This window comes from Micropterus salmoides, unplaced genomic scaffold (genome assembly GCF_014851395.1).
Source record: "Micropterus salmoides isolate LMB-PRFRI ecotype aquatic unplaced genomic scaffold, ASM1485139v1 Ms_hic_scaffold_10, whole genome shotgun sequence".
Classification (NCBI taxonomy): domain Eukaryota; kingdom Metazoa; phylum Chordata; class Actinopteri; order Centrarchiformes; family Centrarchidae; genus Micropterus; species Micropterus salmoides.
In genome coordinates, this window is record NW_024040041.1 from 34,859,928 (window position 1) to 34,873,311 (window position 13,384).

Genomic DNA, 13,384 nt, shown 5'->3' on the forward strand with positions numbered 1-13,384 from the left:
GTACTGTAAATAAACCAAATAGATGGACCAAACAAACAATAAGCAATCATGTGACCTGATCAAAGATCACATTAAATAGATCACACAGATAAAAGTGGGAAAGGTCTTATCTGGATGTAAAGACAAACTTTCTGGTGTCGATAACTTGGATGGGACAGGATGACCATGTGTTGAACTTGAGTTTGAAAAAATGTGTTTGTCTGCCAGCTTGGGAAACTGCAAAGATTATATCATTGTCTAAGAACTTAAATGTACCATTTATATATTCCTGCTCATTCCCTCGTCAGCATAATCCCACTCTCATTGGCTCTTATTTAGCATCTGGCAGCGTAGTCCAGGAGGACATCGCAGCAAATACCAGGAGAGAAATCTCTGACAGTGGAGGAAATGTGTGGACGATAATGACTGCAGCTGGGACTGATATGGAGGCTTGACCTTTGTGTGCACTTTCCACGGCAGCAGGGCCCTCCTTTCTGTCCCCGGTCCCGCTGGAGCATGGAGAATGTGTGATATTCTACTATGCCACGTCATCATCGGGCACGGGTGATACTGATCAGGGACAGCTTTAATAGAGTTCTGGGCAGGTGGGTCTGTGCTTGGTGGTATTTTATGGGCCTCTAACCCACTAGCAATGGCTCTATGATTATAGACTTCACCTCCTAAACTATAGGCCTTTGCTCTGGGGTGAATATCCTGCCATGTATCAAAACTGAAAATAAAGTTCTCAAAGGTTGAAACTAAACGTTTGAAAACTCAAAATCTCTGCAAACATGTTGGTTTTGAGTAAAAACTGGTGTACAAATGTGTGAAAAAAGGTTTTGAAACTCTGAAAATTGAGGTTCAAAACAGCGAAACTTTATTACTTTACATTCCATTTGCACTCGTATCGCAGAATATTTTTTCAGAGTTTACAAACCCACTTTGCGAAGATACCCACACAGTTGCGAGCTTGCGACTCACCTGATTTGTGGCAGCGTTGTCACGCAGCTCTGCTCTGAAACTCTGAGGCTTCACAACCTTCTGCTCTTGGCCAATGCTTGGCTTTCTGCTGAAGTACAGTCCAATCACAAGTCATATTTACTGGATAGAGGGATTGACAGACTGCTCCGCCAATGACAGACGGACAGGATACGCGTTCAGGAAGCACGGTTCCCTGGACGGGCTACAGAGCGAGAGGCGTCCTTTAAGTGTAGCAGTGGTCCAGTGTGTTAGAATTTATTACAATCGACTAATGGAGAAAATAATCAGCTGATTAACGCATAATAAAATGAATCATTAATTGCCGTCTGATACAAAATAGTTCAACCAACTACATTAATGCATGAGGATTAATAATCTAACAGTATAACAGTCATACGGGCTGATTTAAACAGACATGTTAGTCTTGTATTTTACATTTAAATGTACAATATTTATTTTAATGGACTCGCCCGAAAACCCCCCCAATTCATTAAAAATATCGAGCCAGTGCACCTGCTCAGTTTGGATCAGCACTCATCCCTGATACTCATGCACATCCAGGTCACTATCATGCTGCAGAGAGAGAAAGAATATATGGAGGAACAGGATGCAGCTCCTGGTTTAGCTGCTAACTCTAAACTTGGAGCCACTGAGGGCTGAACAGACAGGTATCTAACTGAGGAGCTCGCTGTACTGCCAGACTAACTAGTGTCTAATGAAGGAACCACGGTTTTGTTCAGATTTATTGTTCAGTATTAATGTTCTGCAGCTAAATGCAGTAATCCATAACCCAGTCCATAAAGATCCACTGAGTCAACAACAGCTCGCCCAGCACAGTGTGTCTCGTGGTCCAGTAGGGCCAAAAATGTTACCTCGATAAAAGGTTTCATATCTTTCGATATCGATAATTATCACGATAAGCATGAAATCGTTATTTCTTTCGAGTTTGAAGGCTGATTTTTGCCCCTGAGTGAAAGCTGAAGAAACCTGATGGGAGACTGGAGTTCACACTTAAACAGTGGATCACTTCACAAACCTGAGGTAGAACACTGAAAACAATTATGATAAAACTTCGTCAACAAATATGTAAAAAGGAAATTAAGTAAACAACTTTTGAGTGAAGGGTCCGACTTAAACTGTGTTTGACACAAAGCAGAACGGGGACACCTGCTGGACCCCCGAGTGTCCTGCAGACCAAACAAACCCTACATGGCTCTGACGGCGTCCTCTGTCCATCAGTCAGCTGGCGTCCTGTCTCTGGGACAGGAAGTTTTCCTGCTTAATATCTGAGAACACTACACATTTTTTATTTGATGCAGTTTTTATTATTTGGATAGATAAACAGGCACACTTTGACAAAAGAACCCAGATCATGTAATGTTCGTGTTACAGAAAGAAAGCTGCCGACATTTAACCAACTGTTTCTGTTGTTTTATTGTGTATCCAGAGTTTTAAGATGTTTTATCACACAAATATTTAGTAGATCAGATTCAACTTTACTGTCAGAACCAGAACAAAGAAACACAATTCAGCATCTAAGCAGACAGCAGATATCTGAAGAGAAACTAATGTAGAGAATGAAAAGTGGCAGGATGAAACAGAACCAGCTGGGATTACTGGTGCTTGGCAGAAGCTGGGAACACCTGCACCTTGATGAGAGAGATCGTTCTGTCTGTCATGGTGGCTTTGATGGTAACATCTTTGCCTGTGTAAGTCAGTTTGTCTTTAGCGTTCCCTCTGGCAAACCCTCTCTCTGCCCCATAATACATCTCGTGATAAAGACTGTAGTCACAGTCTGTGTTCACGTCAAAGACTCCCACTGCAAACCAGTTATAGTACACGTTGTAGTCATAAGGAACAGAGTACATGACGGCCAATTTGCCATCACATTTCTCCGTGGAGTCATTCTGCAGATCATAAGTGAGGACGCCAACTGCTCCACACGCTGTGTTCGCAGTCTTGATGAACCGACCGCTGCCAGATTCAGAGGGGCCGAGAGACGGTGGCAAAGACTTCTCATAGATTCCACTGACAATGAACACCCTGAGGAGACGGACAGAGGAGACGTCAGGACTTTCACACTGGGAGAAATCCCCCGAGTCACATGCTTCACATCACATTCAGCATGTGTTTAGCCTAGCTTAGCACAAACACTGGAAGCAGGGGGAAACTGTTAGCTCTATGAAAAGGGAAGCATACAGCTGATAGCAGCTGATCTTAGTCCTCTCATGGAAACATTTAACTAAAGACACTCAGAGAGAAACTAAAGCAGACTTACTTCGGGTTACACAGGGTGTACACAGAGCACTTATTCTCAATCTCAACGGTGCACTGGCGGTTTCCCATGATGTCTTCTGCCTGCACAGGTACAGAGCATTACATGAGTCCAGGATGCAGCCAGCTCGTGGTGGACTGCATCAATCAGACTAGTTAGTTAGTGACCTGTGAAGCTCAAAAGAAGCCCTGAAGGAAAATGAGCGATATTTAAGTCTCCGTGCTGCTGAACAGCCTCGCAGTGCGGAAGAGGATTAGGGAGGTTCTGAGATTAAACTCAGAATTCTGACTTTAATCTCAGAACTCAAAAAAGAATTCACATGTGGCCCTAAACCTCTTCCGCATCTCAGAGAGGAGAACGTCCTACCTGCTGTGGAGCCTCAGAGTCTCTTGTTGATCTTCATCAGTGATCCGACTGAGTCCAGGACCGAGCTGTGAAGTGATGCTGATCAGCTGTCTGCTGGCTGATATTTACCGCTGGTCAAAGTGAAAGAGGAACTCTGGTGACCTTAAATCGCCCTGATTTCCCAATAACACAGGAGCTATTTTTTATCAGACTCCCAAACAGCACAGAAATCAAGTCTCTCAGAGGACTCGTCAGTATTTCCTCGCTTAAAGAGTTTAGTTAAAAGTAATAATACTTTCAGGAAACATGGCCGACAGTCTTCTTCATACCTGTCGCAGTTTTAGGTTTTTTGGTTAAAGGAGACCTGTCAGGCTTTTCTGTGTTTGATCATATCTGTAATGTTCCACTTTTACATGTTCATGTTAAACTTGGCCAAAGATTCAGATAATGAGCTGAAAGTCTTTAAGGCAATGCAAGTTTATTTGTATAGCACATTTTAACAACAAGGTCATTAAAAGTGCTTTACATAAAACATAAAAGCAACAGAAAATATAATAAAAGTTACAGTGTTACAATCAGGGTTAAAAGAGTTAAGTGGAAAATAATAAAAAGCTAAAAACAAAGAAAAACAAAACAGGACAGTAAAAGTTATCAATAAAAAGAAAAATCTTAAATATTTAATTAAAAGCAATGGTAACAAGAAAAGTCTTCAGTCTTAATTTAAAAGAACTGACTGTTTCAGCAGACCTGCAGTTATCTGGGAGTTTGTTCCAGATATATGGAGCATAATAACTGAACGCTGCTTCACCTTGTTTAGTTTTTAACATTAACTGAACTCATATAACCCCAGACGCATAAATCCTCCACCTGCCCCCCACCAACAAATTATTTTATCAGATTTAGAGACCAGCATCTGCATGGACGTTTTCCCCCCACCTCCACCGGCCCCTGTAGCTTTCCAGGTGATTTCTTTCCCGCGTGTTATATTGATGTACGAGTGTTTTCTGTAACGATTCATTTTGTGATTGGTAGGGCTGACCCCCAATTCGACTGTCAGTCTCACAGTCGAAGCTTCGCAGCGGAACAAAAATCCCGCCTCAGTGTCTGATTTTACATACAACTACCAGTGATTAGAGAGGCTGCTGTCAGTCATTTAAACGTTTCCATCCGTGCAGTAATGTCACAGCAAACAGAGACAAAACAGAAAAAAGCTGCAGTAATAAACTTGACAGGACAGAGAGAGGAAACAGAAGGAAACTTTCAGCCTCTATGATCCACGTTTAGCCTCTGATGGAGTTCAGCGTTGATCAGGAGGACGGCTGCTTCACTCCAAACAGGTTCCCTGGATGAACCTGGACTGAGTGCAGAAGAACACAGAACATGAATTAACACCAGATCCTGACCGAACCGACCCTGGCGGCGTGTCGGGAGATTTCTTATTAGTAATTTATGTTGCTGTGGCTCGTGTGTAAATGCGCACGGTGTCTCTGGGGATATCAAAGTGAAATGACATTAAGGAATGCGGTTAGAACAGCGCTTTATGAGGCGCTACACAAACGATGAAGGGCAGAAAGTTCGATCGCGCATTAGATTCTGTTTAATAGGTTTAACTGATGCAACTTGTGAATACAACAGGAACCCTGCAGGGTCCTGCTCCGGCTCCGGGTCGGTCCAGCTGCTGTAAACAACACAGCGGCTGAAAAGACTTCCGCAAAGGATACACCGATGTATCCTCGCTTATAGCTCCTCCAGCAAGCCTCCTCCACCCTCGATGTGCATTTTAAGAATTGCGATGTCCTTCGTGAGGGCGTGCTGAGATCGATTTCCGGGTCACACGCTCGAGGATCGAGGAGGCAGAAATTTGGGAAATGAGAAAGGCCCCTTGTCTGTGTGTCTTGTGCTGCTTTTACTTCCTGTCTTGTCCTTGATTGTTGCACCTGTTTTGTTTTGCTGACTGTGAACACCTACCAGCTCAACAGTAAAATGCCCCAGAACAAAGAAATATGACCACATTACTCCTATTTTAGCTTCATTACACTGGCTCCCAGTATGTTTTAGAATTGACTTTAAAATTCTATTGATCACTTTTAAAGCTCTTCATGGCCTCTCGCCTTGTTATATTTCTGACCTTTTAGTCCCATACGCACCAGCACGTACCTTGAGATCCTCGGGCAGAGGTCTGCTGTCTGTTCCAGAGTCTCGACTGAAAACTAAAGGGGACAGAGCGTTTTCTGTCAGGGCCCCGAGGCTCTGGAACAGCCTGCCCGAGGAAATCAGGTCGGCTGAGTCAGTGAACTCTTTTAAGTCCCTTCTTAAAACATACTTTTATAGGAGAGCCTTTCCCGATCTTATTTGACTTTATTTTATCCCTTTTATTTTATTCTATTTTACTAATTTTATATTAATCTGTATTTTAGTCTTTTCAATGTTTTCATGCTTTTATCTTGTATTGTTTTTGTGTGTTTTATTGTTTTTACACTTGTTAAAGTAAGTAGTAAAGTTTTTGAAAAGTGCTCTACAACAACAGATTATTATTATTATTATCATTATTATTCTTATTGTAGAAGTGAACATAATACAGGGAAGCAGTCACTGGCAATGAAATTCAACAATGCTCACACAGATATGTATAAAAAAAAAACACGTGTGTAGAAATACTTCATCACGTGTATTAAAATCTAGTTAGAATCCAAGATTCAAAGACATAAAGTAGTGCAGACAGCTTAGACAGCACACTTAAAACAACCTGCTTCACTGGTTAAAATACAACAACAAGACACTACTCACACAGTAAAAGTACAGCAATAAAACATTATAATGGACAGTACACGATATACAGTGATATTAAAATTGCCAGGAATAATAACAGACTTAACTGGAAGGAAATGCCAAAGAAAAGAGATGTGTTTTTTAAAACACTCCAGAGTTGGGGCGGTTCTGATCTGGACCACAGGTTAGGGGGGCAGCTACACTAAAGGCTCGATCGCCTCTGGTTTTAATACTTTATTGATCCATGAGACAAAATTCTTAGTTACAGATTCCGGGGATCAATACATATTTCAGGCCTTTTTTGTTTTAATCTTTGTGATTACGGCTGACAGCTCGTGGAAATCACAAATCCAGATCTCAAAGTATTAGAATAAAGAATGTCTAATACAGAAATGTGGGACTGAGAAGAGCCTGAAAATGTCAGTCTGGTTCAGACTGGTGAGAGACAGCGTCAGAAGAGTCTTACCTGGGCTAAGGAGAACCAGAACTGGACTCAGGCCTTTCAGATGAAGGGAAATTCTGCATTTCCATCCTCCGTTCTTGTTCAGCTAAAACCGGAGCGCGAGAGGCTGCCCTCCAGACCGCAACGCCTTTTGACAGGGAAATTTAAAGAGTTTAAGATTACTTCTGTATTGTAACAATGACTCTGGGCAGTAAATCTTATCCCATTGGAAAGCCTGCTAATGTCCCTTGTAAATGGGGCCACATTTGTAAGGAACATCCCGAGTGTTGGTGACAGCCATGAAAATAACTGACAGAGAACCAGAAGACATGTGAATAAACTCCTGGCATTTTATTAGGACTTTAAATCTATTTTATTTACTTTATTTTAAAGGAAGTGATTATTCTATGTTGTATTTCTGTCCACACAATCATATTCTTGGAAATCTGATCAACGTAAGCAAAACATCTGGTGAAGATGAAACTCCCTCAGAATCCATCCTGTTTTTCCATCAGCCAGGAAGACTGGAATATAATAAAACAGTCTTTTCAAAAGGACTGAGACTAAAACTCTTCATTCTTAATCATATAAACTATTTTATCAGTTATGAACACACGGCATCGTTTATTTAAATACAAAGTGACCTCGGACTCCACGAAGCATACGAGGAATACACTAAAAGACACAAAGGCCTGAGAACTTAAAAGACAGGAATGAATGAACTTTACAGATAATTTCTATAATTAAGTTCTCTGGTTGTGTGATTTCTTTCTCAGAACATGACACAGGACGAAAGACTCCCAAAGAGTTTTCAGAAGAAAGCTTTGCACAGTCCTTGATCACTCGTGGTTGATATTCTTGATACAAATAAATAAATAATTAAGTCAGATATGAACTAAACTTGAGAGCATCTGTGGACTTTACATGTAACACAAGTTTATGGCAAAACTATTGATCTGACTCGCCTTTTAAAAGAAGTCATCTCTAACACTTTAAATCTAACAAAGCACACAGTCCTCCTGTGCTTTATTTGGCCAGTTACACACAGTGTCAGGTAGAGGGCGCACTTGTTCTGTGACCAGTCAGATCCACAGAACCTGATGTTTAAACACTGCAGAATTAACAGTTAATCTGTGTTGTATTAATAACAGATCTGAATCCCTCCGTGCTGTCATCATGAGACCAGCGGAGATGGTCAGACATCTGCATGATAACAAATCAGCAAATGGAAAGAATTAAAATAATCAAATGCACATATTTTCTACCAGTTTGCCACGCTGACGTCTCAAAGGATGCAACAGAGAAAAAAGGCCTTTGAATCCAAAGTTGAATATAATGAATTAGTGACTGTTGAAATTGGACCAACTATAAATGATAGTTTTTCATTAATGCTGATTTCTGGCTAATAGTGTTTTCTATGATGTGCAATCTCTCTCTCTTTGTCTGTATTTGCTCCACAACTGCTTCCACTGTTACAGATATTCAGTGATGGCTAAAAAATGTAAAAACATTTAATTCACCAGTTGGGCTCCAGAAAAGAGACTGAAATCTTTTTCTGAATTTTTTTTGATTCATCACAAATATAAAATTTCAAAGCACATTTTCAGCATCAGTCTGTTTCCTCTTGTGGAAAAAAGTGACATGTGTTTAAAAACTGTTTTAACAGAAGAAAGTTTTTCTGTTGATGCTAACTGAAGCATGATGGTGGTCTTCCACGCCCCCTTTACACACAAACACTCCTCTGCCACATAACTCTGAAGAGTAGCTAGCTCTGGTACATTTATTCATTTAGCTGACGCTTTTATCCAAAGCAACTTAGAGGTGAGGTGGCACTTCTCTCTCGCTGGTGTGCTGTCACCAGTTATGTGTTCATATGTTTTGAGGGTGCGCTGTCTCTTGCCAGGGGCTGCCGTTGGCTCTCCTCGGTCTTAGTTAGCGCTCCAGTTGGACTGCCACAATGCGTGACAACCGTCCTTACTGTCCCCTCAACATAAGCCCGCAGTGTGCGTCTGTGCGTGCTCTCGTGCACGTTTTCTCCACACGCACAGCCCGTTGCCGTGATGTGTGTGTGTGTGTGTGTGTGTGTGTGTGTGTGTGTGTGTGTGTGTGTGTTGTCCCTCTCTCACACCTGCTCTGCTCGTTTTTGGGACTGGTTACAATGCATGACTCTCGCTCACAGCAGCAGGTGTAAGGAATGTGAGTGACGTGTTATCTGTTTTAAACACTTGCTGCGTGTTGCATTTTCTGCAGTTTAATATATTAGGCGCTCGTCTTTCGTACTGAAGGTCCCTGGTTAGAAACCAGCCGGAAACACTGACCTATATTTTGGTCTCTTATCATGGATTGTATGCTGGTTAATGCTTATGACAGCTGGGGGTCCAGGGGGCATTGACTCCATCTGGCTTCGCCCTCATCCCAATAGCGACAGCTCTCTGAGGGCGAGGCCTATACGAAATAGAACGTTGGTTACGTATTGTAACCCCAGATTCTATGAGTATAGGTGTGGCCCTCTAAACTGCGGCCCGACTGGTCCCACGTCGGCAGAAGAAAAAGAGCTGACCTATTGGTAGCGAATCTCTGGTCTGGCCGGTATTATATAGCCGAATTGCGGACCTGAGAGAGGCCCGTGCACGGCACATGGGCGCGAAAGAAATCTTTAGGACTGCGTATGCGTGCGGGGATGAACCCAATAGCGACAGCTCTTAGAGGCCTAGATGCCTCTCTCTCTCTCTCCCCTGAGCTTCCTGCAGCTGATAACACACACGTCTCCCACACACAAGCAAGCTCCACACACACTGCGTCAGTCGCTGAGCTGCTGTTGTCCCTACGAGAGGCATAGTGGGAAGCCCTCCTCTGTCCTCTGCTTCTCTGTCAGATAATCATATTCGCTCATTTTACAAATGTGCCACATTCACTGCCACTAAATGTCACACTAGAGCAGCAGCATCTCAGACCAGAATAAATGAGCGCTAGGTCCGGGATCAGATCAGATGCATGATGAACATCAACAGTGACAACGAGCTGACGAGCGATGGATCGAGCTGCAGCTGAAGAACTCCACGGTGAGGGACGGGCATTATTCTAGCTAGAATAAAACTGTCTTATGGGACAGGGAGTCTGGCGCATACTCTGCTGCGACAACACAGTCTGTCCACTCCACGTCGACGTTTTCTGTGAGTCTATTCACCATCATGGCTAACATGAACTACTTTCGAAAAGTGCTGTGGATTATGGTGATCCTTCTACTGATCACCCGTGATCTCAGAAGTGCAGCGTTACACCCGGATGGGTTGAGTGGCAACAAACTCACCTACTCCCGCCAAGATCTTCTCGCTCTCCGGGCTCCATCTCTCGGCCTAAAACCATTGGATATAATCCCAGCTGACATCCTACTCAACCCAACGAAACCAGGAAGCCGAGGAGGGGTACGCACCAGGTTACGGAGGCGCCCTTTCAATCCCTCCTTTCCCTCTGTTGTGATGGCAAATGTGCAATCTCTCCGGAATAAAATGGACATCCTACATGCCAGATGCCGAGTGGAGAAATCCTTTAGGGAGGCCAATGATTCCGGTAAGGAGAGGGGCGGAGGGGTCTGTGTTTACATTAACAACCGGTGCAATAACATCAAGATCCACAATAGGGTCTGCACACCTGACATTGAAATGCTGACTCTTTCGCTTCGCCCCTACTACCTCCCTCTGGAAACGCTGCACCTTTATTGTGGCGTTAACTAATTATGTAGTGCTGGGTAGACGTGGGTAAAATAAGAGCACGGGGACAACTTCTTCAGGAGAACTACATCCACTTGTTTAATGATCCATCACACGACCGCGACTGCAGAACACACACAACAACCACGGTCAGATCACCTCCTCATATCACTCCGCCAACCTTGGCCGGTTCTAACTTCTCAGGCAAGGTGTACCATGAAATGTAGTTCCGGTTAAAGCTCAGAAACAAAATACAACATATGTGTATAGTTAACATTAATTAAATTATGCAACTTATTTCCGTAAATGGAGTCATCTATAAAATAAATCTTAACAAAATAAATCTCATCTTACATTAGTAGCTTTCTTAAAGTCTATCACAGAGACTGGTCATGTTCCGCCCCACCTTTTGCGATGTGGGCGCAGGTAATGAAGGGAGTTTTCAGCAGCCTAGATGTTGAGATTCAGTCTTTCAACCACTATTTGGGCACATTTTATGGCATTATGAAGTTAATTTAGAACAATGTTGGGAAAACTTTTGAGTGTGTTATTTAAATTAATCTCATTTTTCCAGTTAGGAGAAGTTTTTTAAAGGGAGGTAGAACGACCACGTATTCAGTGCTCGAGTCTTTTAATGTGGAAACGCCGACACACAGCCGAGCTGAAAGGATAAGGCTGTTATTTTTATACAGCTCATAAGAACACATCAAATCAACGCATTCTTATATAGCCTACTTCGCCTGTTTTAGACATTCACACTGTCTGCGATTTTCTGTCTCTCTGCATGTGTCAGCTGCAGCCGTGCTACTGTCGTATTTCTGTAGTGTTACAGTTTAATCTTCGTTGGTAAAAATGACGCTCTGCTGCCAGTGGACTTGTTCATATCTGTGATTGGTCATCTGCTGCTAACTCCGCCTCTTTTGTGTGAATGCGCTCACGGCTGGATTGGGAAACCCTGGGTTAATTTACCGAGTTGATAACCAGCTTCGTGGTACCGCTTATCCCGATCGCGATTGTTAGGGTTAGTGAAGCCAGATTACATCAGAAAAGCTCTACAGGTACCATGATCACCTGAATACCACTCCAGGGGGCGGAGTCCACTGAGTCCATGATGGTCAGATTGTTCTGTTACGTTTTGTCAGACAGGACTCAGTCAGAGGTTAGTGAAGAATAAAGTCTTTATTCAGAACAGGGGAGTGGAAGCCAGGGTTGTAGATCCGAAGCTGGCAAGATGACGTGGGCAGAGGGGATTGGAGGGAAGCGTGGCTGGCAGACTGACAGGAAGTGAACTGGAGGCACGCAGAGCAAGCTGAGAGTTAATCCAGCGGAGGCTGAACAACAATCTGGCTGTGACTGAATGGAGGACATATACTGCAGGTAGGTGGGGGGGTGAGAGGCAGGTGAGTAGACTGGGCAGGATGATTGGGTGATGAAGACCAGGTGTGGATGCTGTGCAGCCAGGAGAGAGAGAGGGATGGAAGCCATGCCAACAGACTCACAGACAAACAAACAGAGAGGACAGACAAGGAAAAACTGACTGGCTAGAACTAAAGTGTCTTCTGGGACAGTCCAGTCAGTAAGTAGCTTCTCATTAGTTTTAGTTTTTGTAAGAAAGAGCCCCAACATTATAACAGATAGAAAACCGTTGAAAAGCGTTGTGTGGTCTCACATAGTAACAGTACTGTTGCTGTGTTGCATTGTTAAGATCAGTGTTATTGTACCAGCTCAGGGTCCTGATGTTGTTTTGAGGGTGAGAATGTGGTTAAAACCAGATGAAGACGTGCAGTAAAGACATGAAAGCAGAAGTGAGTCAGAGAAATATTTTCACACTCATGCTGTGGTTCGGCTGTTCAAACACGTTGTCACGGTTTCAAAAGTCAGATCATATTATCAATAACTGCAGTCAAAGTGAAGCTGCTGCTGATACAACTAATACTACAGTTAGTAGCATCAGCAGCATCAGCTCAGCATCAGAACACTTGATGTTGTCTTTGCTCTTCTCACTGATCACACTCTGTCTCTTCCTGTTTGGATCATTTGACCAGTAAAGCTTATTTTGGATCTGCCACCAAAAAGGACAGGAGCAGACTACAACGGACAGTCAAGACTGCAGAAAAGATCATCGGTGCCAACCTGCCCTCCATTCAGGACTTATACATGTCCAGAGTCAGGAAACGGGCAGGAAACATTGTGCATCACACCCTGGCCACAACCTGTTCCAGCTCCTCCCTCTGGCAGACGCTACAGAGCACTGTACGCCAAAACCAACAGACTCACAAACATCACTCTGATGAACAGCTGACACACAACTTCAGGAGTAATCCCTGTATAATAACTTATATATATAAGTATATAACTTTGTAATAAAGTAACGTAGTAACTTAATGTGTATATCCACCTGGATACTGTTACCACCTTATTATTTATTTGTCACTTTCGTAACTCAGTACTGTTCATATTGTATATACTGTCTATACCATATCCATCTCATAATGTACATAATAACCCCTGCACAAAAAAATCCTTTGCACTATACTCTCAGTTCACTGTTGGCTTACTGTCTTGCTGCCTACAAATGTTGTTGTTGTTGAGTGTATGTGTGTCTGCTCTGTGCTGAGCATTTTGTTACGCTGTCCTGTGAAGTCCAGAGTCAAATTCCTAGTATGAGCAAAAAGCCATTAAAGCTGATTCTGATTCTATAATGTTTCCTGTAGTTCTTCAGTCTTTTGCTGTATGTTTCAATTCGGATACCTGCGTTAATGTGCTAACATGCAGTACACTGTGTACACACTATTTACACACCACATCTTTATAAAATTAAACATGCTAGCGTTATCTCAAACCAAACACAGATGTGGTACATTTACAACATTTGACCGCTTC

The 13,384-nt window shown here is 42.8% G+C and overlaps 1 protein-coding gene across 1 annotated transcript; it reads right to left on the reverse strand.

The window, feature by feature from the left end:
- Positions 1-2,269: 2,269 nt before the first annotated feature.
- Positions 2,270-3,712, reverse strand: LOC119896585 (DELTA-sagatoxin-Srs1a-like). Its single transcript, XM_038710070.1, has 3 exons — positions 3,602-3,712; positions 3,239-3,318; positions 2,270-3,003 (listed from the first exon to the last, which is right to left on the reverse strand). Exons 2-3 carry the CDS (start codon positions 3,304-3,306, stop codon positions 2,574-2,576), a joined length of 498 nt encoding a protein of 165 aa, XP_038565998.1. The 5' UTR covers positions 3,307-3,318; positions 3,602-3,712; the 3' UTR covers positions 2,270-2,573.
- Positions 3,713-13,384: the final 9,672 nt, after the last annotated feature.